This window comes from Ahaetulla prasina, chromosome 7 (assembly GCF_028640845.1).
Source record: "Ahaetulla prasina isolate Xishuangbanna chromosome 7, ASM2864084v1, whole genome shotgun sequence".
NCBI lineage: Eukaryota > Metazoa > Chordata > Lepidosauria > Squamata > Colubridae > Ahaetulla > Ahaetulla prasina.
Window position 1 is genome coordinate 56,258,050 of NC_080545.1, and position 27,000 is coordinate 56,285,049.

The following is a 27,000-nucleotide window of genomic DNA, read 5'->3' on the forward strand; positions in this document are numbered from 1 at the left end:
TCTTAGTATCCCAAAAACTAAGTGTTTTAGGATGCCCTGTTTGAAAGTCATCCTGTAAAAATTATGTTAAAATAAGGTCTCTTTTGAGTCATCTTGCCTGTTGGTAACTTCATGAATATATCCATTTAGGTTTCACTTTTTGAGGGGGTTTCTTACAGACTATTGTCTTTCATCTTTATACTAATCAGAACCAACCCTGCTTAGATTTCTAAGATCAGTCATGTGATCTTAGTCAAATGTTGGTGTGTAGCTATCTATGCCTCCTTTTATGTATTCTTTTTAACACAAATAATTATATGTTGGATTAGTGGAATGCAAATTCAATCAACTAACTACCTGACTAACTAATTTTAACTACTGTGAAAAATCATTTAAATACACAGAGAACTATACATTAAAGAATGTGTTAATTATATGTCAGCATTAACTTTCATCAGAGCCAGTTTGGTATAGGTATAAGGCTAGAAATTGGGAGTTGAATCCTAGTCCCACCTTGGACTCGGTGACCTTGGGCCAATCACTTTCTCTCAGTCTAAGAAGGAGGCAAACCAATTCTGAAAAACTTTGCCAACAAAATTGCAGGACTTATCAGGCAGTCTCCAAGGATTGGATAAGATTGAACAGAAAAAATAAATAAGTTTTATATTTTGTTTTTTAAAAGGAAGGTTTTATACATCTACTATCATGATTGTGCTTTAACTATTGTATTAATAAAATTATAACATTATAGGTACCATCCTCATTAAAGAAAAAAGTAAGAATATTTTATATTTAATGAAGCAAACTCAGATGTACAGAATCAGATAATTTCTTACCTTCCAATAAGAATTTTCCTTGTTCATTCATATTTCTGATCTGGTCTGTTACTTAATATAATCTAATTTGTCAATGAAAACTACTTTCCAGTTATTGTGTTTCAATGTGGTGGAAGGATAAAAAATGCAAAATATTTATATAATGTAAGGTCAGAGCTGTATATGCATATGAGCTATCCTCATATAGATGTAATGATTTAGTATGACTTTAGATTTTTGGTCCCCTAAAGTCTGGTGATTTGTAATCTTTGATTCTGAATGGGGTTGCACTTCCCCGGACGGCAATTTATGTTTCCTCTGAGACTCTTAATCCTTCTTGATGAACAGATGGCAGCCATGGTTAGGAGGGGGCTATGCCCAGATTTATGCTGTGCATCAATTGCACCTTATCCTAGACCAAGAGGCCTTGCTTATGGTCCCTCATTACTTAGACACCTCCTGAATTGATTATTACAATGCAGCTTGGAAGAGGGGCAACACTTGGAGGCCATTTGCAAGTTACAAGTGGTCCAGTATACAGTGGCGCACATAGTAATGGGTGCCCATAGGTTTCTTCATATTGTAAGTTTGTTGTGTGAACTGTACTGACTCCCAGTTTTCTTCTGGGTACAATTCAAGGTGCAATTCATAGGTTAGCACTATTAAAACTTGACATGGCATGGCACCCATTATTAGCTTCTTTTCCTATAAGCAGCCATTTGTCCCACTAAATCTGAAAGGACAGGCATGCGCCATGTCCTTTCCCTAAAATCTTACCCTCTAGTGAAAGTTCAAAAGTATGCCTTTTCCGTGGATGTCCCTCCTTTGTGGAATACCATTTGCCAGTGATTTAATAGGATCCCACTCTTCTGGCCTTTTTGAAGACCATTAAGACCCGGCTTTTTACTGAGGTGCTGGAATTATGGGTAGAAGGCATAGAAGAAGGATATCCAAGTCTGCTGTGGGGAATGCCTAGGGGGACAATTAGGGTGCACAGTTTTGGTTTATTGTTTTATTCTTTTTATTGATTTCATTATTGTTTCATTTATTGATTTTATGGGTGTCATAAGCTTCCCAAGCTTGCGTAAAATGGGCAGCCAGATAAAGCTTTCAAATAAATAAAGCAAAGCAGAGATGCATTTTCTGTACCAAGAAAGCAACTTAAAAGTTGATAAAACCAAACAAGGAGTTGAGTAGTTGTTGTTGTTCTTGGGTTTTGTTATGTTTTTTTTCTGATTATTATTTTGATCTTCTGGCTGTCTTCATTAGGGAAAAAAGGGAAATTAGGAAAAAATTAGGGGGGAAAAGGAATTCTTTCTTTCTGACACAGTAAAAACATGGAAGCCTTTCTCCCAGCATGAGAAAGCATTATAAACCTGACCCAAATTCAGTTGCAGGTAAGAGAGTGAGAAGTCTTTAGGGAAAAGACCTTTGCTCAGAGTGATCATCTGAGTGCCCAGAATAACTTTTCAAGGGTTACCTTGGCATTAGAACTAACCAATAAGCTAGGTTAGCAAAATGACATTCTCCGAGGCTGACCTCTGATTATTTTACAGACACTTTCATGTGATTAGCAATAATACAAAAGTAGCTTGCCAGAATATTTTTCAACGTCCCTGACCAGTCAAGAGCCCTAGAATTCTCTGATAATGGCCCGTTCAATATTAAGTACACCTAAATCTGCTTAATTTATGAACTTAATCACCACTAGCACTACCATCTGATGTCAGCAATGTGGTGGTGTTGATTTCATTCTGCATCTTTTATACTTTTATTATTAATTAGGCTACTGGCTAAAGAATATTCCTATCTAGAGGATCTTTTCACCTAAACTGTGGACAAATTTATTCTTTTCAGAAATTGCCAGGAGCCCTTTCCATACAGTGAGTATCTATGTGGAAATCCTGGGCAGATGGAAAATTTAAGTTACTATACTGTGCTGTTTCAGCACCACCACTTTCAATAATTTTTTTAAGTCTTGCTGTACTTGGTCAGAGTGCCCTAAATGTTCTGGTTTATAGGTTTCTGATCTGAGTGACTGATTTGGGAGGCTGTTGTAAATCCAGCATTGCCTGACTGGATGTGTTTGCTTCTATGCTTTGATAATAGTTGCTCAGCTTTTATGTTGTAAACAAACATTATTACAAACATATTTCTTGTCTCCAGTGTGCCTTCGTTTGAGATTACAATTTCAAAGGTATAACAAAGGTAATAGATGGAACTGTAACTTATTATGTACTTCTTTGGTTTTAACTGAAAATGGAGAAAAGAAGAAAGTATATGTACTTCAGAGAACACAATTGGAATTATTTTAATGTAAATGGTCTCAAAAGTCAATCATTGTGATATTTCACAGCTGTAGTTTTCAACTTCTAAATTTTGACAGTAAATTTTAATTTCAAAAAGTAACAGTTGCCTCAGGAAACAAATACTAAAACCTGGCTTTTTTCTTGGCCATGGGGCCACAATGATTTAAATTTCTGTTCAGAGGAAGGTAGGAAGGTGGGCCTCTATTTGCCTAGGAATGTCTATTCAATGTTAATTGAGACTGTGCATCTTGCTTTGTTTTGTTCTTTGTTTTAATATATGCTTCCCCAATTGCAGTGTTCAAGTTTGGCAGCTGTGTAGATTCTTGAGACAAACAAACTAATTAATTAATTCTCCAGACAATACTTCCATAAGAATCCTGTACTTTTGGTTTTCCGGTATAATTCTAAGTTTCACAAAATTTCATTTTGCAATTTTTACATAAAAACACCTATAATATGCATGAGGTAATTTTCTGAGTTAAATCCGGTCCCTGGCAATATCTGGAGCTAAATATGAATGAAAAATAATTTATTAGTAGTAATAATCTATTAGTAATAATTAATACTCTATTAGTGTTATTATTAATCAACAGTAGGTTTTTAAGTATATCATTAATCCAAAACTATTCCTTATTGCTTATTATTATTTGGCTGCATGATATGTGACAATTCTAATATATGATCTAGGAATACTGGAAAACTCATGCAACATAGTTAAAATGTTACTTTATTAAAGTTATCAAAATGACTTTATATTGTCCTTGCACTATTCACTGCCTTTTTTTTTAACCAGGCTGTCATTGAGAAAGAATGGCCAGCCTTGGATTCCAACTGCTTCCTTTCACAAACAGTGCTTTGCTCAGACCAATTGCCCTCGCCAAAGGTAACATGTCATGGAAACTTTATTCATCTTTGGCCTTTGTTCATTCCTTTAGAAACGTGCTATACTTGGTATGATTAATATCACAATTTATTGACTGAAGAAACATAATTACTTTTAGAAGTCTGTAACTTCCTCCTCATCCCCAGATATAATTTTTCATGTAGCTTTTCTTTGATTTGCTTAATTTCCCCCCCCTTTATTTTGGATTTCTTTCAACACTTTACTTCACAGTAGCAAAACAAAAAATGATATGTCTCAGCTGCACATTTGGCAGTGGATTAAAAATGGCTAGTTGACAAAGTCCTTTAAAAAAAGACTGAAGTATACATTATATAGCAACAGCTGAAAGTTTTCAGAACATCTAAAAATTGTTGAACTGTAATATTTGTTAGTTACTTGATAAACTGAAGTGTAAACGTTCATTATATTTTCTAAAGTGTATCTTAACTATATGTGTAGTGTATTCCCTCCAGTAGTAAGAGAATGATAATAAGGTGCAGAGAGTAGTGATTCATATCCATTAATTTTTCTCTTATGAAAGTAGTTAAGATTTGCATCCTTTTCTAAACCCATGCCCTTGAGTGAATTTTAAGTGGGACCCCTATCCCAGTAAATGTACCATAAGCTGGAATGAAAAAATACTGCAAATGTGTTTAAAAATTAAATTCATGATCTAGCAGCAATATAAACTGTGCAGTTTAAATCTGCTCACACCATAGGTATATTGGGGAAATTTAGTGCATTCCAGATTATGGTAAAATGACTGGATCCTGTTAAAGTCTGTGGCTGTGATCCAACAAAAGAGACTATGGGTATTGGGGAATGTTCCACAATGCCGGATGTTTCTTTGAAGTTTTCAGTTGGGCTGCTTCTACTGCTACAGAGGCTATTGTTTCATTAAAAATTTAAAATGCATCCTGTCTTTGCTAGATGCAGCTGTTATAAAAACCTCAAGCCTCTGACTTCACAGGGTTCTCTCTACACATAACTTACTTTATGTCAGGTCCTAAGAGAATAGTAAACAAAAACATCCTACTCTTATTCCATGCACTTTAGTATGCTTACTTGCCTTGTTTTCCATGTACATTGTGCAATTTCTTCCAAATCTTGTGAAAACTTTATTCAATAGTGCTACATATTCCTAAAAGTATAGGTGAAGAAATATTCCATATGAACCAAAAAATTATATAGCAGACTGCATTAATTATTAAATCCAGATAAAGAAATCCCACCACATAAGAACAATGTGTTATGGAAATAAGTTACAATGTGAGATTACTTTGAATGTAACCTGGAAATTTCAGCTAATGAAAAAAATCTAACGACTGATATATGAGTATTTTGACTATGTCACATAATTTGATCTGGCTGGCTGTGCATTTCCGTACCAAATTAAAAATCCTAGTTCGCTTTTAAGAATCCTTTTTCTCTATGAGACTGCATATTTTAGAGGCCTCCTCTTAATTATATTCCCCATTAGGCTTACTATCTATTCCACCAGTGCAAGCTTAATTTTTAGAAGCAGACCTTAAATAGGAATTGCCCCAAGGCAAGTATTAGTGATTGCCCCCATTCACACAATGTCACAACTCAAGAGCATTGCTACTTTTATTTCAGTTTCTGTTTCAACTGACTGATTCACTTAAGTTTTGATTGACTTGAAATTACCTGTATTGGCACTGGTTTCATTCTTAGAACTAGTTGAAGCTTATCTTTTTCCTCTATTGTGGGGTTTTTGATATTAGTATTTTCTTTAGTTATTAATTTATTTGTAGACTATCTTGGCCCTAAAGAAGCAGCTTATAAAAAATTCAATAAATAAAAGTGGTATATAAGTCAGTCCTTCTTTCATATTTCATGTTCAGGCAAAAGTGAGATAATTATTGATTTAAAAAAATTCTCTCTTTACAAGTGCAACAAATCAACAGGAAGTGAGGACAGCTCATTTCATTTAAAATCACCTCCTCATAAAATGTGGCAGCTTAGGAAGATGACAACATCATCAGAAAACAGTGATATTAGCAACCAGTAAGTCAAATAAATTGCTTTATTTGTTGCTCTTTGTGGTTATTTGCATACTGACAATACCCAAGATGAACACTGGACAAATAATTGAAAACATTTAGATGCTTTACTATTCTAATTCCTGCAAATAATTAAAAGCACATGTGTTCATAATTAAAATGGCATACACCAAATTCAGAATTTTAACTTTTCAGGCTAAGCGGTTGACTTTTAAAGCCATCCTTTACTCATTTAAAGAAAAGCATAGCAATACTAATCTCTCAAATCCTAAATTTTTAAGATAATAAAAATTATATAGAGTTTAAAAGAAAAATATCTAACATAAAGAAAGCTTTACTATACCCTGTATTTCTGTGTAAAAAATATTGAGATATGTTTGAATTACAAATATAAATATTTTATATAAATCTCTAACTTCTATTATTCTTCAGCATAAAGTTTCCTGGAGCTTAGATTTTATTTCTTAACTTCAGAAGATAATGGGAATTTATAGCACAACAAAAGCTGCAGAGATTTAAATGTTGTTGGACTAGCTTTTTAGCATCTTGCTCTTGCTCTCCTTAGGTCAGGAAGAAACACTGCCTCACAGCTTTTTGAGGCAAAGTCCTCCCAAAAGTTATCATTACGATCTGAAAAGGAGGAAAAAATTTCAGAAGAATGGTATGTTTGGGTCATTATTTTCTTTTAAATTTGTTTTATTTATTCATTTTATTTTTATAGCTGCCCATCTCAACAAAATGATTCTGGGTGGCATATATCATAAAATATCAAAATAATTTAAAAACAATTAAAATAATTAAAATAGTGCAAATAAATATACATGGCACCAAGTAAAACTGTTACCCTGAATGTTAATACAGCCAGGAAATGAGACCCTTAAGACATTGAGGTCACAGGCACACATTGCAAAAGATCAACAGGCTCAGGGTCATCCTGATACCTGAAGGGAGAGGGTTTAGGACAAGTCACTGCAGCCAACTTGCTGCAGCCAACTCACCATGGCTAAGTCATCACAGGCCAACTCACCTCAGGACAATTCAATGCTGTATTTAATTTAATTCAGTACTTTTATTATTGGTGACCATGTTTTTGTCAAAATTATTGTAATTCTTATATTTCTGGATTGATTTCATTTTATTATTGGCCATGGTTCCATCAAAATTAATTTAACTATTATATTTGTTGAATTGTCCCATGGCAAGTTGTCTTCTAGCAAGTTTGGCTGTGGCGAGTTGGCTGTGGCGAGTTGTCCCATTCCAGAAGAGACAATATGCCAGAGGAGAGGAGCTACAGCACAGAAGACACATTTTCTGGTTCCCACTAGCCAACATTCCTTGGGTGACAGTGCCTGTGGCATGCCCAACCTAGGTCATGGCTAGTTTTTAACCATAAATGGTGGGTTGAAAGTATACAGTATATTTAGATGACAGTTTTGCACATGTTGACATTATGATATAAAATAATTCTGCTATTCTGCTCAGCAATATTTTGTACCTTCTTCATAAATGATAGCCAGAGCATTATGTATTCCTTCATCAGCATTCCTAATGGTAACCATATTGTTAGGACATATGTGTATAGTTCTGATCTCTTATGATTATAAAATATGTTTTGAATACCCATAAAATCAAAATTATGTGCTATAGGTTGCACTGTAATATATGTAGCAAAATCATCTATTTTGTTTTAGAATTGGATGGGAGAAATATATGGAACCCAAAGAGTCACATGAACTTTTTTTCTGCATATTTAACATTTTCTCTGCATTTCTCCTGGCCTTACACTTCCTTGAAAAGACACTCCTGAAGATCAGAAGACCTCCCAGAGCCAAATTCAGTGTTACAAAAGGGCTGCCGCTAGCATCCAGAAGTTACTAGCCTGCATGCTTATTAAACAAACACCTATATTTGCATATGGAGAATAACTGTTTCTTCTCTAGGGGTTTTAAAGACATTTCTACTGCACAGCTAATGCTAAAAAGAGCACATAAGATGAAAGCAAAAAAATATAATGCTAAAAAAGTTGGTGAGTACCTTTTAATTCTAATAGAAATATAAATTATGCATATTACCTTTTCTAAAAATCGTATTCAAAATCAGCCTTTAGTATGATGGCATATACTAAGATGTTTAATAATAAAGAAAGCTCTGCTTAATTGATTTTAAATAAACTATATATACCTAAATCTTGATATTGCAGCCAGTTGCAATAGAAAGTTTAGTTCACAAAACTGAACAGAAAGAACAGCATATATGACGACCTCACACTAATATTTTTTCCCTCAATTTAGTGATGGTCAGTAGGATTATTTGTTGACTTTGAATATATAATTCTGCAGGCAATAATTATATTTCTTAGTAGAATATGCTCTAGAGGCTCTTAAGTACCAGTAATCCAAATATATACTTTTAATCTACCCAGAACTATAGAGTTGAATGTTCTTCATCGCTATCTATAGAGGTGATTACAGTCCTACTGAAGCTATCTTTTTTCAAATCATTTTTACCATTTGTGTACTCAAAATTGTACGTTTATGTTTTACTATTTTTAGAAATGCCATTTAATCTATTAGGTGACGGTAAAGTATTTAAGGACTGTCATCACAAACCTTTAAATATTTACAATACAAATCAGCCATGACGTAACAACCCAAAATAGGATGTGGAAGAATCACTATATTTATGGAGGTCTGAAGTTAAGATTGAGTTTATATGGTGTGATTGATTGATTTTTTATTTATTTAAATAGTGTTATAAGGAAGAGTGTTCAGACACCAAATAAGTTTAAAGAACTTATATTTTTGTCACCTGAAAGTGGTCCTGATAACAGTGCTGGTCAATTTCAATAGAACAGCAGCTGGAAACAAATTACAAATGGAAGCCAAAATGCAGGCTGGTGGGGTGAGTTCTTATGGCTAACAATAACAGGGTCTCAAGGTGGCTCTTCCAGTGGCTTCATTTAGCTCTGCTGATTCTTGAGTCCCTTCTCAGAGTTGGATGTATGTGAGTGCTGAAGATCTAATGGCAGGTTCAGAAGAAGTCTTGGTGACTGCCTGGAAGGGCTTTGGATTAGATGGTTCTTACAGATCTCTCTGTGGGTTGATCCTGAGGTGATCCTCTGAGCAACTTCAGAAAATGAAATGCCAGAAAAGACCCCCTAGAGTGCAGATGGAGAGGATGAGATGTGAATCCAACCAAACACAATAACAGATCATATTAGATGTTACATAAGTATTTTTCCACTCTTATTATATACACAGTCATTGAACTGCCCTTTTTAAAAGTAACTTTTCATTGTTGAGGGGGGAGAAGCCACAGGATCATCTGTCAAGTCATTGAGAAATATTCTAGGCATCTGGCAGATAGAATAATTTGGTTTCACTTGGAATAGATTTTGACTAGACAAATCTTGTGACAATATCAGAGGCAAGGTCTTATGTGATTAGCTGCTTTAAGCCTATAACTCCTAAGGAGGACAGGATCCTGAGATCTACTAACTCATTCGCCTGTTTATTATCCATTCTTCTCCTCATTGGTGAAGGTCATCTACAAGGTGGTTTAGCCAATGCTAAACCAAATGGTTTTGAACAATTTGGTCCAGTTTCTAAAGGTTGTTGAGAAATTGGTTGGACTGCAGTTTCAGGTTGCCTCAGAAGAAACTTGAATATCTAGCCCACGGGTGTCTAAATTTGTGGCAATGTGACGTTTTGTGATGTTTTTCCCATTTGTGGAGCTGGGGTGGGCGTGGCCTGTGTGTGATGCATCCAGCCCGCAGGCCGCCAGTTTGACACCCATGATCTAGAGCCTTTCCAGTCAGGCTTCAGACCAGTATATACTGTAGTATTGAGACAATATTTGTTCCATTTGTTAATGATGTCTAGTGTAGAAGAATGAGTATAGTGCAACCTCCTGGTTCTCCATGATTTTCCATTAGTTTTCAATGCCGTTGACCATAGTAGCATTCTGCATCACTTGTGGGGATTGGGTGGAGGTTTACAGTGTTGCAGTAATGCTCTGTTCTCTGCAGTCAAGTCCAATTGATGTTGGTAGCAGAGAACAGGTAAATCGCAAGGCATTTAATTTGTAGAATGCTTAGGGCTCAATATCTTGCCTTGCCTGTTTTACACCTTCATGACACCTACATTGTTAGAGTCATATGTTCATTTGACATTGGGTACCATGAGTACATTGATAATACCCAATAATACCCAAATGTAAACAAACAAACAAACAAACAGACCCAGGCTAACTGAGTGATTGTGTCAATATTTTTTTCCAATGTCTGGAGGCTTGGGGGAGGGGCTAGATGGGAAGAACAGACTCAAGAAGAACCCTGAGATTATTTGGATTTCCCAGGACCAGTGATATTCCTGAACAAACCTATGCTTCTGCCTTCAGAACTAGTGTGCAGTTTGGCAGAGATCCTGTTCAAGGAGAAAGTGGTTACTATAAATAGGCTTTTGCATAAATATATGTTGTTTACCAGTTAGGCCTTTTATCTAGCCTGGCAAGTCCTTTGGCCAGTCCTTTGATCAGCATGTGTGTAGATTATTGCAATGTGCTCTATATGGGGCTGCTTTTGAAAACCATTCAACACATCTATGCTTTCTGAGTTTCTCAGGCTTCTGGGGACTGGTTGTTATCTTTAATATCCTTTATGGTGCCTGGTAGCTGAAGGACTGGCTATTTTGTACAAGCAGGCAGAGATGGCCTGCTCCAAGTCCCATTCATTAAACTTTGTTATCAGCAGGACTCAGAAAACTTGTCTTTTCTATTTCTCTCTGTGTGTTTGTGTGTTAGCCTGGGTGTATATGTGTGTATTTATATGTATGCATGTATGTATGACTTTTGGACAACTGGACTGTCATCTGGAACAATATTCCTAGAGATTCATTTGGCCTTCCACTGTGTCCTTCTTTAAGAGAGCCCTTAAAACCTGGCTTTCATCCCCGTGACTTGGGCTAGAGTAGATAGCAAGCCTGTTGTGTGCTATGTGGCAGTTGTTAGAAATTTGTGTGGGTTTTTTTGTTTTGTTGTTGTTGTTTTGTTTTCGATACTTGTTATTATTTTGTTGATATTTTTAAATTGTTTTACTATTGTACATCTCCAAAGTCACAAGTAGATCAAATAGCCTTATTAATTGAATGAATGAATGAATGAATGAATGAATAAAAGAAAGAAAGAAAGAAAGAAAGAAAGAAAGAAAGAAAGAAAGAAAGACAATACTAACCTTTCCATAATGAGTATTTTTTTTAAAATTAAACAATTCTTATGCCAGATAATCAGATTTCTTTTTGTGTTATCTATTATTGCTTTAATAGGGTTAAGGAAGTGTTTCATATTAATAATATTCATATCAATCTCCTGACCATATGCATTAACATAGAAATATGTTCTAATTTTTTGTCCCTATAAAGTAAGTGCTTATAAAAGCATTTCTTTAAATTATTCTGCTTTTTATACTATACTACTGATTTATACTATAATTGGAAAATATTGGATTTTAGATCTCTTAAATTCTAATTTCAAGTGTTTACTAACTCGGGCTCATTAGGTTGGCCCACCCTCAAGTGGCTATACAGATAAACGCTTATCATCTTGACTTTTGCACGGTGTTTTCCTACTGTTATATGTTTCTGCAAATTGTTTTGTTTCTTTCTTCTTCTAGACCATGAAAAGTGTACATCAGTTGTCTGGATAGAAATCAGGGAATAATTTATAAATCACAGGGAGTGATTTATAATCATATTCCAGATGTGTCCTGAAAACCATTTGGATTTTTTGAAATCCAGCTTTTTCCTGCTGTTTGTTTGTTTGTTTAAACCTACTGTATGCTGCCTATCCTGATTACTGTAGACAGTATTGTTGTCTAGTATTGCTTGTCTTCCCATAATTTCTCAAGATCTCTTTTGTTTAAATTAACTTTATCAAATCTTTTCATTCACTAATTTTTTATTCTAGCCAAATTTCTTCCATACCATTCATTTAGGTATTTTAATAATACCCACTCTCTTTTAAACTAATTAAGGTTTAAACTGTAAAGTCTAATTAAACTGTATATTTAACACTAGTAAATCATGTTCAGCTCCACAAATTGTACCCAGAAATGTCTTGGCTGATTGAATTGCACATCTTTGGTTTTCTGTTATATAGTTAATTTGATTCCAGTGTTATTCATCCAATGAAGACCAAGTTTAGAATGTTCATTTATGTTACCTGAAGCAGATGAACAACCACAAAATGCTTATAAAGTTATTTCCAGCATTATTTTATTTTTCTAATGCAAATCTACTTGTAATTCCAGGTTCTTCTATTTCCTAACTTTTAGTTGTACATTTTTTTCAGATTTTGTAGTACTCATCTTGTACACTTTAATAATAATAATAATAATAATAATAATAATTTAATTTGTATACCGCCCTTCTCCCGGAGGACTCAGGGCGGTGAACAGGCAGATAAAATAAAAACAATACATTTCAATAAAAACAATATTTAAAAAACTTATTCCAATAGCCTAAATTTAAAATACAATACGAAATATAAAATAAACCCCAATAAAATCCATATTTAAAACCCTATTAAGCCAGTTCTGCTCGAAAGAATAGATATGTTTTAAGCTCGCGGCAAAAGGTCCGGAGGTCTGGAAGTTGTCGAAGTCCTGGGGGAAGCTTTACTATAGAGTTCATCAGGGTCCTTCACCATTGTTTCTGTAGTAGTTACACAGACTTGTCAATATTAATATCCATTGGATATCTACTAATCTTGTTATTGGGTTATAGCAAAATATCACTACTACTTTTATTATCATGTAATATTTAAACTGGCCCATTCCAGTTCACTTGATAATATGTTCCTAAAACATCCACTTCATTTCCATTTTGAAGGCCTCCAAATCCGGGGGGGGGGGGTGTCCTGAAAAAAAGATAGCAAATCAAACATATTCCTATTCAAAATACATTTTTCTATCTACCAGTAACTAAATCCAAGAATGGGAAACATATAACTGTAGTTTACATCCCGTTAGTCTTAGCTACAAAGACCAATAGTTTTTCTATTGGGTAATGGGAAATATACCTAAAAAAGAAATTTAGGACCTATTTATTTATGAATGGTATTTACCATTTCAGCCTTTATGGACTTAGGCAATTTACAGATATTAAGGTAGCTGCAACAATAATTCATATATTATTAAGAATTCAATAATAGTCTAACGGTTAATAAAGAATAATAGAAGTGTATTTAGGCATTTGTGTATATATGTATTTCTGTATGCACATAAAGGGGCCTCTGGTGGCTCAGCAGACTAAGTCTGTCTGTTATTAACACAGGTGCTTGCAATTACTGCAAGTTCAAGTCCCACCAGGCCCAAGGTTGACTCAGCCTTCCATCCTTTATAAGGTAGGTAAAATGAGGACCCAGATTGTTGGGGGCAATAAGTTGACTTTGTATATAATATACAAATGGATGAAGACTATTGCTTAACACAGTGTAAGCCGCCCTGAGTCTTCAGAGAAGGGCGGGATATAAATTCAAATTTAAAAAAAAACCAAACATAAATTTATGTATATATTGTGAATACACACACACATACATATGTCACCCATTTCCTCCAAACTGTGGCCCTGTGACTCACAGATCTACTGGTATAGACTTACTATTAACATGGACTTGAAAAATGGATGGGAACAAAGGATTATTACAAAATGAGCATGTTAAGTGAAATTAAACACAAAAACAAAAGCAGATACTTGTGGTTGGATGTTTTTAATACTTTGCAGAGCATTTGTATAAGTTAATACTTTTAGCATGAGAGAAACTGGATTTAGTTTGATAATACATATATCTAGCTGTGCCCAATATAATATAAGGGGTAGCAAATACTGAAGCTCCCTATTTCAACTTCTAGTCTTTTCTCATTAATTTAGCCAGCCATAATTTCTACTCCCATCAATTAGTAGCTAAGTGTTGATTTCCACTGGTTTTGTTTACACTTTCTTGGGATTATAGCCTTTTATCTGGACCATCTCCCATTAAAACATTTCCAGTACAAATTATAAATTCTGGTAGCAAATTATACATATGATACATCTTGATTCATGAGCATATATGTTCATGTCAGAGAAATCCTAAGTGGTGGTAAGTTCCCCAAAAATGGATATGAACAAAACAGATATTATGTAGTAACCATTTGCAGAATATGTAAAACATGTGCTATTTCTTAATTCATCTAGTCGTTTTGTGCGTTTCAGGCTTCAAAACCTAGTTTTAGATTTTCTGTTTTTTAAAACATATTTATATATTTTATATGGATTAAATTTCTTTCAAGAAACAAACCAAAATAAAACCAGCATTTTAAAAATTCATTTTTTTATATCTTTGTATTCACTAAATCACTTGGGGAGACTTAATTTACTGTTCCAGTCTCGTAATATAATGATAGTTGTAGAAGCATAGCAGGAATTAATAGATTAAATCTTTTATGAGGCTATAAAATAAAGAACTTTTACCTCAAACCAATAAATTTGCTTGGCAGTTCTAAGGTTGACAAGCTCTACTTTAAATTAAATACTCATAGTTTGTTGATATTAAATATATCTTTGACAATATATCTCTAATTCCATGAGAAGTAAAGCAGTTGTTCACACTAAAAACAGAGTACTAACTTGAGCGCAAAATAAAATTGGTGACCAAGACCACTTGCATATGATATTATTTTACTCAGTATGTATTTATCAATGTCTGAAAACTTACTTGAAGGAAAAATAAATTCAAAAAATTTAAAGGTTTTGTGGCTTTTATCAAAAGAAAAGATGATTCCCAGCTTTGCTTTCCATACAAGTTGTATTATCTGATGGCTGAGTATATGCATGTGGGCCAATGCTGTTACGTAGTGACTCAGAAGGCTGTTCTCCTTTAGTCCATGATAGTGATGAATGTTTATGCAGATAGTTAAATAAATTGTGGCCACAATTTACCGTATATACTCGAGTATAAGCCGAGTTTTTCAGCACATTTTTTGTGCTGAAAAACGTCCCCTCGGCTTATACTCGGGTCTATACGGCTTATACTCGAGTTTTTTTTTTTTAAGCCCCTCGGCTTATACTCGAGTATATACGGCTTATACTCGAGTTTTTTTTTTTCTTTTTTTCACATTTTACCGGACGGAAGCCCTGCCGGTGCAGTGAGAGGGCGGGGCGGGGGAGCCGCCAGCCTTCTCAGCTGAGGGAGGGAGGGTTTCCCCAACCGGTAGGTGCCTCATTTCCCACCCTCGGCTTATACTCGAGTCCCCAGTTTACCCCAGTTTTTGGGGTAAAATTGGGGACCTCGGCTTATACTCGGATCGGCTTATATTCGAGTATATACGGTAATTAAACCAAATGTGTGCTGTGATTTATTCATCTACTGCTGTCCACTACAACTATTTTTCTCTATTAAGAGGTAATAGAAAAGGGGTTGGCATCATACTGGAACATTTCTAACCAAGAATATTGGCAAATATTCTTTAAGATACAACTGTAATCAAGCAGCAGAGCATAATGCACCTCTTTGACCTTAAATATCCATCATCATCGTGATGATGATGATGATGATGATTATCAACCTATTTTATTTTTTACCAACCTATTTTCAACCTATTTTATTTTGAAGTTGGATTGGGAAGAGGAGCAGGAACTGTTTCAAGTTAAGTTAAAGATGTGAAAAAGAAGCTTTAACAAACTGATTAGATGAAATTATTGTGCCACAGTTGGACTATTTCCAACTCTGGTGGAGATGTAATATAAAAGCAAAAGAGGTATAGATTGCCATAGATTATTGGCCACTCCTTATGTAGCACTCCTATTTTCAGAATCCCAGCAAGTTGGATAACCCCAACTAAATTGAGAGGAAAGCTCAGTGTTTTAGAAAGTAGCTATGCATGAAGACAAATAGAGAGACAGTGCAAAGTAGTCTCTTGCATTAGATTGTTTCTTTAGCTTTAGCATCAGTTCATAAGATATTTAGATTTTTAAATCTCAAATTAGACGCTTGATTCAATTTAGTAGCAACCTTAGTTACTTAATTCCCATATGTTATAATACTGTTCCTACTTACATGAGAGAAACTTCATTGAACTCATTTATTTTATTTTATTTTATTAGTAATGAGGGTAAGAACATATACACTATAGCTAAGTGTATATTTTGCATTTTTTTAATTTAGTAGAAAATACATGTTCAAACCAGAACATTCAACTATTAACTCAAGTATACTTTTTATTGTAGTTTTATGACAGCAATTTTGTATATAGTAGCCAAATTAAAACAATAGTTGTTTTAAGATATATGATTGAAATTGAGGCGCTTTAACTTTAACTCTTTAATGTTAGAAATAGTATATTTTCCTTCCTAATGTAAAACCTACAAGGATATTCTGTTTCTCTTAATAAATGGCTAAAAGGTGAATATTTCTTTCAAGGAACGAATGAGCAAGATCTGACCTTTTGATTTTAACTTGTTCTTGTCGTCTAGACCCAGCTGTCCGACTGGCGTTGTTCAAAAACAATGAAAATAAACATCCCCCCATGAAACCACCAAAGAAGCCACAGACTACAAAAATTGGTTACTTTGAAGGTAGGCAAAGACATTTCATTCTATTTCTCTTTTGGTCATATCTTCCAAAATTATAAAAGTCATACCAATATTTTGATCAATTTTCTTAAAATATTTTGCTTTGGTTAACAGGAAGAAAAGCTTTAATGCATACAATTTAAATCTGCTAATGATGCAGGTACATGTGTACATAAAATGTTCAGGTGAAAATTTTAAATTGTAATGCCTCAGGAGACCCACTGAAGAGATAGCTTCATTCAAAATATATTTCCTTTATTTCTTGAAAGTTAGAAATACAGAGTGGAATTTAACACCATGAGCAAATACACATATGTTATTTGTTAAAAGGATTGCTAGTTTGGAAAGGGTATGCCCTAGGAAGTGAAAAAATTAGATGTTTTAAAGGTTTTGTTAAACTGGAATATATCACCATATGAAAAATCATAAGACATCTGAATATATGGTGTTTCCTGAGAAATTCTTCTTTTAGTCTCTAACTGATACAATGTTTATCAGTATTAAAATTAATCCTAGCATAATCTAGAAAAGAAAAAAAGGACTTCTAATTGGCAACCATATGTGAAAGTGCTTTTGATGCTGTGGTAAGAACATATCACTAATTTATTTAAATAAACATTTTTTATATATTGCATATTTTCTGGATTTAAATATTTTGCATCTGATAATGTATATTTTAGGAAAAAATAAAATTATTCATATACTATTAAAATATCACTGAACAGCTAATATTGCCTCATTTTAACAAATAAATCCCTGTTTTGTTGTAGAAAGATATTTTAGTTCCCCTGATCCTTGAATTGTAAATGAACTATTGTATAGTGGTTCAACTTTTCTCATGTATTTTTATATGAATATAACTGATCTCAATGTTATGGTAACAAAAATATTTAACAAGGAAAATTTTTAGAATCTTGTTTTCTCCAAATGAAGTATCAATCACATGGATGCATGTACAATCAATATGCAGATGCAGGTGCATGTAATATGCAGGAAGATGAACAGATTCTAAGAACAATACAAGACGTAAAATGTCTTATACCAGTAGATAAAGAAAATGTTTTACATTAAAAATGGTACCTACAGTTGCATCTTTAATGAATAGGAAAAGTAGATATATGTCTGTCCCACATCACTCACCTAGTTAGCATGACTAGAACATCCTAATTTTATTATTTTCTTTCCAAAAGTTGTTTTCTTCTCTCATTTTTTTTCCTTACGTTTTGTTTTTCTTAGAGTAGAAGTTTAATACTTTGTCCATTGTTGCTATACATATATTTAATTATGGAAACATTTTAAAGAACATTAAGCGGCTTATTTATTCTTTTATATTTTTTGCATTTCCTTTTGCTTTCATCAGTTGGAGGTAGATGGTGGCAAATAAAATGAGGACTTTCCAATTTTAGCACACTGTATGATTGATTAGTGTAGATTGATCAAGCAATAGAGCTTGAGGCATTACAAATCCTTAAAACTCTTAATTATGTAGTACTAGTGTTACTTAACTATAGCTGATCTGCTTAGTTTTTAATTAGTTGGATCCAGAGTTAGACTTATAGTAGCTCAATTAAATAAGTGATCATTGTTAACTGTAACTTTGCTGTTAATCTTGGAAGGTGTTGTCTGTAAGTATGGCTTTTTTGTTATGGATCTTAATAATAACAACAACAACAACAACAACAACAACAACAGAGTTGGAAGGGACCTTGGCGGTCTTCTAGTCCAACCCCCTGGGCAGGCAGGAAACCCTACACCATTTCAGACAAATGGTTATCCAACATTTTCTTAAAAATTTCCAGTGTTGGAGCATTCACAACTTCCGCAGGCAAGTTGTTCCACTGATAAATTGTTCTAACTGTCAGGAAATTTCTCCTTAGTTCTAAGTTGCTTCTCTCCTTGATTAGTTTCCACCCATTGCTTCTTGTTCTACCCCCAGGTGCTTTGGAGAATAGTTTGACTCCCTCTTCTTTGTGGCAACCCCTGAGATATTGGAACACTGATATCATGTCTCCCATAGTCCTTCTTTTCTTTAAACTAGGCATACTGAGTTCCTGCAACCGTTCTTCATATGTTTTAGCCTCCAGTCCACTAATCATCTTTGTTGCTCTTCTCTGGACTCTTTCTAGAGTCTCAACATCTTTTTTACATCGTGGCAACCAAAACTGAATGCAATATTCCAAGTGTGGCCTTACCAAGGCATTAAAAAGTGGCATTAACACTTCACATGATCTTGATTCTATCCCTCTGTTTATGCAGCCCAGAACTGTGTTGGCTTTTTTGGCAGCTGCTGCACACTGCTGGCTCATATCTAAATGGTTGTCCACCAGGACTCCAAGATCCCTCTCACAGTTACTACTATTGAGCAAGATACCACATATACGGTACCTGTGCATTTTGTTTTTTTGGCCTAAATGTAGAACCTTACTTTTTTCACTGTTGAATTTCATTTTGTTAGATAGCGCCCAATGTTCTAGTCTGTTAAGATCTTTCTGTATCTTGAGCCTATCTTCTGGAGTGTTGGCTATTCCTGCCAGCTTGGTGTCATCTGCAAATTTGATGAGTTCCCCATCTATCCCCTCATCTAAGTCATTGATAAAGATGTTGAAGAGTACTGGGCCTAAAACAGAGCCTTGGGGTACTCAACTGCATACTTCCCTTCATGTGGATGTAGTTCCGTTGAGGACTACACGTTGAGTGCGGTTGGTCAGCCAGTTACGAATCCATCTGGTGGTGGTGCTGTCTAACCCACATTTTTCTACTTTATCTAGTAGTAGGTTATGGTCTACTTTATCATATGCTTTACTGAAGTCCTAGTAAATTATATCGACAGCATTCCTCTGGTCCACTAATTATTGTGCATGTATCTTTATATTGTATTGTTTTACATTGTCTGTAAACTACTCTGGCAGCTTTTTGTGTACCTTTCAAAACAAAGTGATGGATAAACTACATATTTTTTTAAAAAGTTCAAGTTTAATGACTTGAAAGAATGCCGAAAAAGGCTCTATTATAAAAGGACATATTGGAAATACAGTATATTTATATTTACAATATATGCATAGCCCTTTCAAGGTTTTTTATTTATTTAGTGGGAAGGATCAGAGATTATTTGGTACATAATTGTAAATGAATGATTGATTGATTGATTGATTGGTAGATAGATAGATAGATAGATAGATAGATAGATAGATAGATAGATAAATAAATGTGTATGTGTGTATAATGTACATATGATAGTATGAGTGTCAATGAATATGAACATTTGTATAATATACCATATTCAGCTTTTTTCATTTTTTCATTAGAATGAGAAAGTACTTTCTATTCTATCTCTCTGCCTTTCTCTCTCTCTCTCTCTTACACACACACACTTCTGACAAACGCTTCTTCTACTTTAGCAACACACATACAGTTCTTGAAATAATGCCCCCGTGGCTCAGTAATAACTAGAGATAAATGCCAAGTCATACTTGTGTTTATCTTACACTGTTATAGTGTATATAGTAAGATAGTAAAACTACCACATGGGGTGTGGTGCAAAATGTGCACATCATATTAATTACAGGAATCCCATATTTTGCCAGACATTCATACAATAGAAGAAACATAACGATCTCATATAACGAAACCTCATATTTCACCCTCTTACCAGTGTTCTTGCTATTCCATCTGAATCTTGCTATTCCATCTGAAACTTCACTTCTACATTTTGTCAGCAAGCTCTGTTTTTTATGTTATCTCTGTACATCAGTGCTTGATTTCTATGGATACATGGTTATCACAATACTTTGGCTTTGATAGTTTTGGTCTTAGACTTGAGTTTTAAACTAATTGGATGAATATTTGGCTAATTTGAACTATTATTTAAAAAGGTCTGGATCAAACCTTATTTTCACTTGTTCATAAAATCATAAGTACAACCAACTTGCATTGTTTAAATTTGGTTGTTACAGGGAAATCTAATTAATTTAAAAACAGATGTGGATGCTTCTAGTCCCTATACAGTCATGTCAGAAGAAAAACATGCAGGAGCCCATGAAGCTTGTATGTGCTCATATATGTGTACTGCCAGAACATTCTCTAAGATTACCTTCTAATTGAACCAATTATGTATTTTTAGAAGGATGAAACCAAACTGAAGATTATATATTCTTTATATCCACATTTGTTGGAAGAAGGACAAAATAAACCTGTTCTAAAAAACAGGTTCCTATTTATATAGTCATAATATGAATTAATGGTAAATTAGAAAGTATTTTTGAGCATGCTTAGATGGGCTCTGTTTCATATTCACATGTCTCAGATTAGCCCTTTAATTTTGGATATTATATTAGGACTGGCCTGCATTTCTTTGAAGAGCTGCAATTTACTATTTTCCCTGTTGTAACAGAATTAGAATCTTAAATTCTCTTAAATATATATAGTCCACATAATTTCCATATAATTTCCCCAATACATAAAACATATAGCTTGAGTAAAATTTGGAATATATGTATATTATCAGTAGCTTTGCCTCCCCCACCCCTCTTCTTTTGGAATCTAAATCATTCATGCATTCCTCAATTTTTCTAAATTCCATTTTGTGTTATATAGAGTCAGAAAGCAGAATAAGTTGCAATAAAAGGCTCATGAATTGATTTTAACTAAATGCAATGACTATATAATTATTTGTGTGTCTGTGTGTCTGTGTGTGTGTGTCGGGGAGGAGAGAGAGAAAGAGAGAGAGAGAGAGAGAGAGAGATAAAGAGAGAGAGAGAGAGAATCAAGACCACACATTCAGTTCCAGTTAAGATTATTTATTGCTCAAGCCTATACACAAGAATCTAGTCAATTTACAGTTGACACTCATTGGCACTAGACAAGAGTTAAAAAAATTCAAGGGAGGCTAGATTTGGATTGCTTATGAGAATGTAAGGACTCTAGACTGATTATTCTCTTGACTCAGCCCCCAAGCTCTGCATCTTCTCCTAGAGAGAGTGAGAGAGAGAAATAAGGAGAGAGAGAGAGAGAAATATAAAGGTCTAGAGAATATGCAATGTAGCTCTAACTAATTTTCAGGTTATCTGAAACAAAGATTATGCCATAGTCTGATATTCTATTATATCAAACTGCAATATACTTTTGTCACATTCATAATTCCTCTAAAAATAGTGCCTGCTTATGACTCTTCAAAATTAATTTCATTTAAGGATGATTCACCAACACTAGGGAATAATATTAACCAGTGGTGGGATTCAGCCAGTTCGCACCACTTTGGGAGAACCGGTTGTTAACTTTCTGAGCAATTTGGTGAACTGGTTGTTGGAAGAAATCATTAGGGCAGAGAATCGGTTGTTAAATTATTTGAATCCCACCACTGATATTAACTTTTGGAAACCACAATATACTTTTTGATTGATCCCAAATTTAGATGCTGCATTATTTAACTGGCTGGTGTAATATCTCACCAATTATTATTACAGCTTATGCCTTTCTATAAAACCTAAGATCACTGTCTCCTGATTATTAAGAATGTTTTTAAAAAGATTTCAAGACAGAAAGGAATCTTTCACTCAAGTATCATAATCCTATAGCTTGTTTCTTATTATCTAATGTGAGCTCACAGAATTGTGCATTGAAATATTTTAAGGGATTAATGGCTCTCCACCAGTCCTTTAACATGTAAAATGAGTAGGTTACTTGTGTCCAGTACATCCAAAAAGAGCCAGTATAAAATAAACATAAAGAGTTAGATATCTTGGAAAAAAATCTGTCATGGGTTTGGGCTAATCATCTCCAGAAGAAATTCAACTTGATGCCTGAAATGTAAGACTTCTTGGAGAACTCAGCAAAGCCTGAGGCAGTGTTGATCTGAAGGAGTGCTCTCCATGGGTCAGAGCTGCTTTGCCTGCAAAGTGCAAACCCAGTTCACAATAGAACTGCTCTGAAAAGTTGTAAGACAGCAGGGCCTTACATGCATTTGTTGAAGTTTCAGTTACATTGCTGAAATTGTCTGCTTTCGCATTGTTTAAAAAGGGAGGGGCGGCTGTTTTTAAGATAAATCCTGTATCTCAATTTCTAATGTCCCTATGAATAGCAAGTACAGTAAAAACTGAAAGAGAGAAATACTGGTGAGGAATGAAATAGTGTAAACCCATAATATCAGATTAAATTAACAATTATTCAAGCATTTTCATGAAATATTTAGTCAATCAATAGTCAACCTTTATTATGGTAAAAAAAACCCAACATAATATGAATCATTAGAAGTGATAAAATAAGACTGCATAGTAAAAGCTATTTTAATTAATTTTCTAATATGTGTATATTTGCAGAATCTCTTGATTTTGAACAATAGTCATTCTTCCACATAAAGTATTGAAGGGTAGAAGGATTGTTATGCTGCCATAACAACATGAGGATTAATACAAAGGAACATCTATAACTAGTGTCATCAAAATTCTGCTAGTATTTTCACCACTTCGGGAGAACCGGTTATTAACTTTCTGAGCAGTTTGGCAAACTGGTTGTTGGAAGAAATCATTAGGGCAGAGAACCAGTTGTTAAATTACTTGAATCCCACCACCGGTTGTAAGGGACTGGTATGGAAGAGTAAGCTAAATCTGAATTCAGGCAAGATAAAGTTTGTATTTATACCAGGAGTTGAACTTCAGGGTTCAGATACATATGCTCTGGATCGGGTTCCACTCTTACTTAAGAAACAGATACACATTCTCCGTATCTTTCTATAGTGCTGATGCAGTCAGTTTCTGTTAATAATGCAGTCTACTCGGGGGAAGAATGTAGTCCAGCTCTGAAAGTTGGATAACTTTCAGAGCTGGACTACTACAATGATCTGAGGTGGGAATGCTCTTAAATGACAAGAAATTCAGCTGACCTAATATGTGGCTGCATGAACAGTTGCTGAAGTATCCTTAAAGCCCTTCATTATTTCTCATATTAAACCAATTTTCTGATTTCCAGTTGTTATGTAAGCCCAACCCAATTTTTTTAAAAAGGTAAACTACTTGCAAAGTTCAACAAATTTATCAATATAATTTTGGTATTTGACAAATTCATAGCTCAATCTTTTAATGGAATTATCTATGACATATAGTACAAACATTTACATTTGACAATTTCTCCAAAGAAGCACCACACACACAAGCACACACACACACACACACACACACACACACACACACCAAATTTCACACAACATTAGGTTTAAGTCCATTAATACTTAATTTCCACATCTTAAAGAATTTAAAAACTACAATATAATTATTTATATGGCAGACAGCATTCCTTTTCTTATGTCCAGCTGATAAGATTTCTGGAGTCACTTACATTTCAGCACCATGTGGGCTCAGACCCCTGCATCTCATTTCACCCAAACAAGGCAGTAACTAGATCCAGCAACATCTACTTTAGCTATGGATTTCTGGTTGGATTATTAGTGGGTGGCTATGACAGAAGTTGCTAATTGTGAGTCAGCCTCCACTTGTGCACACTAAATGTATGGTCCCAGCAAGTAAATTATCTTCAAATAAACAAGAAAATGGAATGAGGGAAACCTTTTGGCAGGAAAGCGGGTCATATAGATTAGCAATGTCAGGTAAAAAAATATCTTTGTCTCCATCACTCTTCTATATTTTTAACCAGTCTTAAGTGCTTAACTAAGCAATTAAAAGCACACTGTATTATTAACTGTAGGGAATGAAAGGAAGGCTGCCTGAGTAGATAACACTTGACTCAGCAATGAATCTCAATCTTCATAGTTGACCATGATTTTCAACTTGTGTCTTTCAATGAAAGAGCAAACCAATATAGTTCTCAATATATAAACATGAGTCTAAATGACTCTCCCTAACTCCTATACGGTCAACTGACCAGCCAATGACAGCTGAGAAGAATTTGTGCCTTTTTCTTTTATTATTCTTTATTGCTTACAGAATTTTTTTTAGGTGACTACAAAATTAAAGTTCATTCAGAAAAGATTGATTTAAGTTTGGACAACTGACTGTTCAATATTCTGTGCTCATAATATTTATACATTCCTTTAAATTTTAGCCTAAACAATTATCTTTGGCTATTATCTAGCATATTTTCATAAACCTGAACATATTTACATTGAATCCAATGGGACTCTACAAGAATTCTGTAGTAAAAAATTCAGATCACTTACTTTTTGGATTCACTATTAGACATTTTTAAAGAATAAATACCTATTGAATTCATATTAATTTATGATTTATTCTTGCCTGTAAAATTTTTAGTTTTTATCAGATCACATAAATGTAGTATATCAATTATTTAAGGTTTTAATTTTGTGCCTCCAATACCTGAAACTTTGCTAAATTTTCTATCGCCCACATAAATAAATAGAAGGGAAAGAAGAATGTTGACATATTTTATAGCGTAAGGCAGATATTTGGAAGAATAAATCCTGAGTGCTGAAGCATTTCAAATCCTTTTCATCTGACCAGTCAGTGACCTTATGACTATTTCCTCCCTCTAAGTAAGGTTGTGACCCAGGTCTTAGAGTGCAAAAGACATATAATTTTAGTAACAACTTAAAATTCAAATAGATTTAGCTAACAGGAGAAGGAGAGGGACAGGTAAACAAGTAAGAATTTTTGAATAAATATTAAATAAAATAATGGTTATACATTATAAAAACTCTTCTAAACAACACATAAAATGCTATATTTTATTTTTATCAGTTCATTAATTATCTCAGTTTTTATTCCCAACATGGTTATTTTCTGCTGTTTATCTATTTTATGTTATTTTAAGTCTAGAAATGAAATCAGTTGCCATTTTAAATCATTTTAAAAAGAAAATAGTATATGTCTATTTACCTATCACCTGGCAGAAAAGCTTTAAAATCTTCTGCCATTTTTCAGTCACATTCTTAAGCAATACAAAGTAATCACTTTTATGCTTTGGAAAAAAAGCCCCCATTTTCATGTTTCTTCCAACGTAAATAGCAAATGAAGGGGATCATTCTAGACTGGGATTAAGAATTAAGAATTATTTAGGTGCTAGCTAAATAAATGGCATTTTGTTTGCCCTGAATATTCTTATCAAGAAAATATATACCATCCTCTGCATTAAAAAATTAGATTATTTAATATTTACCCTGTAAAACCTATTAGGTATTTTTTGTACCATAATCATAAAGGTTGGCTAAAGAGTCCATTCCTACTTTTTCACATATGGAATTTTGATGTGAATGTTATTCTGTATTTGTACTGAGATTTGTAAATTACAAGTGGTACAAAATGTGTACAAAAATTACACATTTTGTTGTGTAATTCCGTAATAAGTATATACGGACAAATGGTCAGAAGATATTTTATGAATAATAAATGAATTTTATGAATAATAAATAATTTTATGAATAATAAATAATTTTATGGTGGCATATACAGACCATTAACTTAACTAGTTGACATATATTAAAAGTAATTGTGTTCTCTTCGCTGACAATGTCAAACTATTTAACACTACCAACAATACAGCTACCCTTCAAAAAGACCTTGACTTTGTGTCAGAATGGTCAAAAACTTGGCAACTCCAAATCTCAACCAGCAAATGCTCTGTCTTACACATTGGAAAAAAGAATCTAAACACTAAATACAAACTCGATGGACATTACCTTACAGATGACCCCCACCCTGTTAAAGACCTTGGAGTTTTCATATCCAATGATCTAAGTGCCAAAGCCCACTGCAACTACATTGCAAAAAAGGCTTTAAGAATTGTAAACCTAATCTTATGTAGCTTCTTCTCCAGAAACTCTACACTGCTAACCAGAGCTTATAAAACATTTGCTAGACCAATTCTTGAATACAGCTCACCTGTTTGGAACCCATACCACATTTCTGATATCCACACAATTGAACGTGTCCAGAAATATTTTACAAGAAGAGTTCTCTCCTCCTCTGAATACAACAAAATACCTTATGCCACCAGACTTGAAATCTTGCATTTAGAAAACTTAGAACTCCGCCGCCTTCGACAGGACCTGTGTTTAAGTCACAGAATCATCTATTGCAATGTCCTTCCTGTTGAAGACTACTTCAGCTTCAATCATAACAATACAAGAGCAAACAATAGATTTAAACTATTAGTTAACCGTTTCAATCTTGATTGCAGAAAATATGACTTCTGTAACAGAGTTGTTAATGCTTGGAACACACTACCTGACTCTGTGGTCTCTTCTCAAAATCCCCAAATCTTTAACCAAAAACTCTCTACTATTGACCTCATCCCATTCCTAAGAGGTCTATAAGGGGCATGCATAAGAGCACAAGCATGCCTACCGTTCCTGTCCTATTGTTTCCTTTCATTATATCCAATTAATATAGTTATTAATAGTTATGTTTATATATATGC

The 27,000-nt window shown here is 34.0% G+C and overlaps 1 protein-coding gene across 2 annotated transcripts in view; it reads left to right on the plus strand.

Annotated features, from left to right (window-relative positions):
- The window catches only part of LRRIQ1 (leucine rich repeats and IQ motif containing 1), a 114,770-nt gene that overhangs the window by 64,217 nt on the left and 23,553 nt on the right, over positions 1–27,000 (plus strand). For both annotated transcript variants that reach the window (XM_058191446.1, XM_058191445.1), the window contains exons 19-23: positions 3,897–3,986; positions 5,899–6,014; positions 6,576–6,671; positions 7,951–8,036; positions 16,519–16,620. In XM_058191446.1, the coding sequence (XP_058047429.1) occupies positions 3,897–3,986; positions 5,899–6,014; positions 6,576–6,671; positions 7,951–8,036; positions 16,519–16,620 (490 nt within the window). The remainder of the gene's footprint in view (positions 1–3,896; positions 3,987–5,898; positions 6,015–6,575; positions 6,672–7,950; positions 8,037–16,518; positions 16,621–27,000) is intronic.